General features: G+C 35.4%; 1 protein-coding gene across 1 annotated transcript; it reads right to left on the bottom strand.

The window, feature by feature from the left end:
* Nucleotides 1-2,725: 2,725 nt before the first annotated feature.
* On the bottom strand, nt 2,726-5,687 carry LOC133305068 (histone acetyltransferase HAC12-like). The gene is made up of 6 exons (XM_061505193.1): nt 5,087-5,687; nt 4,282-4,979; nt 3,896-4,180; nt 3,532-3,813; nt 2,817-2,996; nt 2,726-2,764 (listed from the first exon to the last, which is right to left on the bottom strand). Exons 1-6 carry the CDS (start codon nt 5,685-5,687, stop codon nt 2,726-2,728), a joined length of 2,085 nt encoding a protein of 694 aa, XP_061361177.1.
* Between the last annotated feature and the right edge of the window lie 741 nt (nt 5,688-6,428).

The raw sequence follows: 6,428 nt of genomic DNA, 5'->3' as shown, positions 1-6,428 counted from the left end.
ATCTATATCAGGCTATCAAAAAAAAAAAAAAAAATCTATATCAAACTTCTGAATAATCCTACTTGATATGGCAATATCAATTCAAATCCAATCATATAGAAATTAAATCTATATCAGGCTATCAAAAAAAATAAAAAAAATCTATATCAAACTTCTGAATAATCCTACTTGATATGGCAATATCAATTCAAATCCAGAGAAGAAGAGAAAGGATCCGTTATTTTACCTCTCTTTTTGCCCCCAAGAGTTGAGTTGAGGTGAGGTGAGGTGAGGTGCATAAATAGGTCCCTCCCTGATGAGTGTTTTGAGCTCTGAAAGAATCAAAATTCAAAAGAGAAGAGAAGAAAAGAAAGTAGCAGTTATTCTTTAATCTGCAAAGGCAAGGCAATGAAGAAAAAAAGTTCAAATTCATCACAGAAACAATGTGGGAAGAGAAAGATGAGGGAACCGTGTGATGAAATATTGAGAGATTGTTCTGTTCTCAATGAAGGTTCATCATCATCAAAGAAACACAAAGGTTCATCATCATCATCATCATGTGACTTTCGTGTGATCAAGTCCATGGAAGAAGGTACATCATCAAAGAGGAGAAGCAAAGGTGAAATTGTTGACAAGGCTGAATTGCCATCGTCGAGTAATGGGACAACAACGTTAACAACAAGATCGAAGGAGGATGAAGTAGCTCAAATCCTCGTTGAACTTTCAACTCAGATCTTGAAGTTGCAAAGTCGATGCTCTGTGATCCCATTACTGTGGGGACGTAAAAAGAAAAGATCTCCCATTCCCATTCGCATTACTCGTCGTCTTCACCAACACCAACAGCGAATTGAGGCCCAACAGGGAGAAGAAGAGAATAATAATGCAACAGTGGATAGCATTGCTGAGAGGAGAACTAGAAGAGTAATTAGAAGGCCCAAAAGGTTTACATGTAATGAGATGTAGTTAGATGAGAATATTATAAGTTAGTAGTTAGTGACATCCACATTGGGTGGGCAACATGACATGTATAAATAGGATCTCTTGTAATGTAACTATAAAGGACTATTGAATATACTCCTCAGTGAATAAAGAACGTTTCCTTTTCTCATCTCTTTCTCTCGAATCCTTTCTTGTCCTCCTTCCCCTTTCTGCTGATTTTGTACTTTGGGTAGGTTTATCCTATCACAGAATCAAAGGCTTGCTGGATTGCCCGTGTTTGTAATAATAATCTCCAAGTCAACGATACTGTTTGTGGTCTTTTAGACTCAACGACCAGTTGTGTTTTGCTTTTGTCAAGCTTTGAGAAACATACAAGAAGGAACATCTGAATCTGATGATGTTTGTCTTTTTTGTAATGTAACTTTCTTTCCTTTTGGGAGAACCTTTTGTTCCTATGTTTTTAGCGTTCAGTTAGTTCTGGGTTATGGTTCCCCTAATTCCTTTCATTTCTTGGCAAGTAATTGAATTCATACGGTGAGTCTCTATTTTGATCATGCAGTTATTTTAGGAGTTTTAAAAAAATGCTTTTTCCCTTTTCAATTGGAAAGTTGGAATGCCCCTTTCTTTTAAAAAAGTTGGCATGATAAATTTAGTAAGCTGTAATTTGAATAATATTTTAGGGAGTTTTGCACTTGTGCATGCATGATAAATTTAGTAAGCTGCAATTTGAATAATATTTTAGGGAGTTTTGGTAAAGTTTAACCGATTAGTATAATAAGCTGCAATTGGAAACCTATGTTTGTAGTGTTCTGGGTTATGGTTCTTTTTTTTCTGTCCTCCTTGTAATCACAACTGTTACAGTATAATTCGATCGAATTTCCAGAGAAGATTTTCGGATTTGAAGAGTACCAAGGTTAGAATGTAATCCGCATTTTTAAACTATTATTTTCCACTTCATGTGAATTAGCATTTTTCGGTGATGTACTTGATTTCCTAGTCTTCTTTACAATTCTTTTTTTGTTTGCTGAATTTGAAATATGTGAAAATTTAGGATAATCTCTCTGCACCTTCAAGTGATCTTCTGATTTGAAAATACCCGGAATTGAAAATCCACCACCTATACCATTTCAAGTAAATTTGCTATCCTTTATTTCTCTTGCAATTTAGGTGTTCGATGAATAGTCCTAATGTGGTACATTTACAGTTAAAGTTTCCTTCTTATCACATACTTAAAGTTTGCATTTCTATCAAAGTGCCATCAGCAAATGAGATCTTTACAGTACAAAAGAAAGACTTTTGATTTTGTTTTGCATAGAAAGTGCTTCCTAAAGATTAGTGGGAATCTGTTTCGTGATTTACCAGCTGTATCATTGATGATCAGTGGTCATGTCAGTGTTGATGTGTTGGAAGCTTTTTTACCATTTAAACAAATTTATGTATGCAATGGAGTTTCTACTTGTTTTGTTCTTCAATTCCTATAATTTTGTTATTGAAGTCTCGCTTACTGAATCAAGCTTGTGATCTCATGGATTTTGCAGAACGAATTGGATGTTGATAAGCAAAATTGATCTGCTACTCTCTGTGGGGAATACCAGTGCCGTAATTTATCATTCTTCGGAGTCTTTTGATTGCCAGGATGACAATATAGTAAATAATCTTCCCCCTTCGACGGAGGACAGGCCCATATGTAGCAAGTTGTGAAGCCTCGTTTCTTGCAAAAATCAAGGTATCCAATCTAATGATAGAAAAAGAAAAAGAAAAACGTAAATAGAACAAATAGAAGGATTAAGAGTTTATTTTTGTTGGTTTAATTGACATAGTAAATGAACCCAAGGTGAAATGTGGTCTAACAAAAACAAGGAGCAAGTAATTAGCAGCAGAATTTATATTCAACATACCAATAACTCATGGTAAACGAAGGTTCGAAGAGCTTCTCCACTCATAGCCGCTCTTTCAGGCCTAAAATACTTAACAGAATCAAGATATGAAATATATACACAACACTGATTCTGGTAGCCACATTCCGAGCCAAACTCCTGGACATACATTCCAAAAAGGCATACATCCACTCCTTCAATCTGCTGAAACAAAAGAATAACTTAAAATAAAAGATGAGAGGTTTAGTTCTCTAGAAACAATTGGAAATACATTTAATCATCTATTAACCTCTGTACTTACTTTTGATCTATAAGGGAACTCAGCAAGATAGTTTTCCTCCAAAAAAGATGTCCCAAAACTCGTTCTTCACTTTCAATTGTTTGTCAACAGATAATACTACTCTAACAGTTAGATTTTCTGCTGCCAAAACCTGGCAAATTGGAGTAGTATATGGCAAATCAGAAAATATATATTTTTATATATATTTTTTTATAAAAGGATATAGGTAAAAGCAATTGATAAAGATCAATAACAATAATATCAGAAGAATAATATCTTGCATGTTTCTTAGTACTGGAGTTCTTTTACGGAAGATTATTAGTTTACTATTACTTTCAATTTACTTTCTTGCATAAGAATAAGAAAACGTTAAAACATGTAAGTTTATGTGCATGCATGTTATTGCGGTAACATAGGTATTCAACCACTTCAATTGAACAGTATACTCCATCTTACCTCATCAAAATTTTCACTCCCTTCAACTTTTGCCCTATCTTCTCTCTCTTGCATGAGCCGACTAAAAAGTCTTTTCTCAAGGTGCTCGCTGAGCATGGTGCTTGGCAAGTCCTTGGCACAAAAAATAGCAGTCTTTGGTAAGGGTACATGCATTCCATTTTCAATATCCTTTAAGCGGCGTATAGGACATATGTACTCATCTCCGCAATCCAACTCTCTTTTATTGTTATAGAGTGCACATATTTGATGTTTCCATCTTTTGCATTTATCACATTGTACCCACTATAAGAAAAAATAGTAAAAAAGAGTGAGTTTATAGTTCTCTATATAAAGCTGAATTATAGTGCAGGGAGATTAAACTTACCGCTTCTTCAATTACTTCATCATTTCTCCTTCTATCAAGAAGTGTCTTGGAAACAGATACCCCATTGAATGTGATGTGCCCGCTTCGAGAATTCTTATAGCACAAGGTGCAAAAGCAATTCTGTGTATCAAACTCTTCTGCTTTTTTATAATAATAGAATGCATTTCGCTTGATGCGGATGTCGCAACAGAAGCAATAAATGGGCACTGGTTCAAAAAATAGCTTTTGCATTGAACATAAATGGCATGTGTTAGCATTCATTCCCGTTTCTTCCTCAAACGTATTCTGCTATAAGAAGCATCAATTTATATATGCTAAATATACTCAAAAGAGTAGAACTCAAACATATCAAAGTAATAGAAAACACTAGAAGATGGTGTACTAACCTGAATAAATTTCTTTCTCAGACTCATAATGTGTTCTTTTATTTGATTACTAGTGAAAATCTCAGTTAAGGAAACAATATTAACTGTTGCATTTGAGAACTTTTTTTCCATTTGTTGATCAGCTTTTGGCTCAATGACTTTGTTTGTAGCATTTTTCCCAGCCTCCTGGTTGAACCCAGTTCTGTCTTGTGTGCCCTTATTATCAGCAACAATAGTATCGTTGCAAAGAGTATGCATAGTGGGGTCCGGCTCATCTGATATATTAACAACTTCTAAGTCTTCAGAGCTAATTATTTCACTACTGAAAATCGGTTCAGATGTATCATCAGTCTTCATCTGACTAATGCTTATAGAATCAAGCATTGGATTTGAATCATCAGGCTCAATGACTTTGTTTGTAGAATTTATCCCAGCCTCCTGGTTGAACCCAGTTCTGTCTTGTATGGCCTTATTATCAGCAGCAATAGTATCGTTGTAAAGAGTATGCATAGTGGGGTCTGGCTCATTTGTTATATTAACAACTTCTATGTCTTCAAAGCTAATTATTTCACTGCTGAAAATTGGTTCAGATGTATCATCAGTCTTCATCCGACTAATGCTTATAGAATCAACAGCTGGATTTGAATCATCAGGCTCAATGACTGTTTTGTAGCATTTATCATAGCCTCCTGGTTGAACCGAAGTTTTTTTTGTATGTCCTGATTATCAGCAGCAATAGTGTAGTTGTAAAGAGTAAGCATATTGGGCTCTGGCTCATCTGATATATGAACAACTTCTAAGTCTTCAGAGCAAATTATTTCACTACTGAAAATCGGTTCAGATGTGTCATCAGTCTTCTTCTGACTAATAGAATCAAGCACTGGATTTGAATCATAAGGCTTAATAACTTTCTTTGTAGCATTTATCACAGCCTCCTGGTTGAACCCAATTTTGTCTTGTATGCCCTCATTATCAGCAGCAATAGTATAGTTGCAAAGAGTATGCATATTAGGGTCTGGCTCACCTGATATATTAACATCAGAATAGATACAAGAAATGGGAGATTCTGACTGTTCCTGCAATTTTGGAAAAGCTTCAAGAAAATAAGGTTTGACCATCTCGTGATCCCAGTTATCGGAACTTCTGTTATCAACTAAAGAGACATTAAAAGCTGACTCCAACTTTGGTCTCTTGGGTGGTGGTAGCTTGGCTTCAGAATTACCACAAGGGGCACGTTTATTTCTTGCAACAAAATCCATAATCATGTTATTTGGAAATTCCAAATGATATTGAGGATTGCATGAATTTACATTTTCAGATCCATCCAAACTAAAAAGACCTGCCGAATATTCTGAAGTGAACAGTTTATCCCTATTGAGAGGTCTTGTAGGAAGTTGAGGCTGCTTCAATGGTTTCTTCCCTAACATTTGACAGCAATGTTCAACTTGTTGTCCATTTGTAGGAAGTCTAGCGAAACTTGCTTTTCAAGTGGCTGGTCCTATCATAAATGCCACAAATTATTGTTCAATGACTATAAACAACAAATATGGATATCCAAACGGTGGGCTATCTCACCGTTCTGTTATTCAAGAGAAAGTTTTTTCGCCTGATAACTGTTCATCAATCACTACATGTAGTGATAAAGATTTGTTTTCTGACTTTCCTGTTTCTGGTGGGGTATGCAATCTGGAAGCTAGCTCCAAATCAAATTGTTCCTTCTTTCCTCAGCGGCATGCAAATGATTGTATGTTTGTATAAGTTTTTGATTTCTTTCTAAGTTCAATGCGTGTATGCACACTTTTGCTTTTGTTTTCCTTTTTCTGCTAGATTATTTTTACTTTCAATAATGTAGTGTTTACCTATTTGATTGACTACTTTGGCAGGGGAGATGGATATGTTAAAATATAGAGGTTATTCGAGGACTACCCAGAAAATGAGTCTATGGCATTTCATACTACAACGGGAAAATCCCTCCAATCTGAATCTTCAAATTTGCTGCAATCTCAACATCTGTCAAGGGAAATTTCAGATGTTTCCAATCTTTTTCCTGTCCTGACCTCTAGTTCAAGCCTTGGAGATATAAGGCAATGTCAACCCCAGAAGTTGGATTTTCAACAGAATTTCAAACATTTTAGGCAGCAATATGAGCTTCGTGGTAAAGCTTCTAT

This window comes from Gastrolobium bilobum, unplaced genomic scaffold (genome assembly GCF_033153095.1).
Source record: "Gastrolobium bilobum isolate Gb01-03AN ecotype WA unplaced genomic scaffold, APGP_CSIRO_Gbil_v1 utg188511, whole genome shotgun sequence".
In the NCBI taxonomy this organism is placed as follows: Eukaryota; Viridiplantae; Streptophyta; class Magnoliopsida; order Fabales; family Fabaceae; genus Gastrolobium; species Gastrolobium bilobum.
Note: the sequence above shows the minus strand (reverse complement) of the source record. Positions and strands in the feature narration are given on the sequence as shown.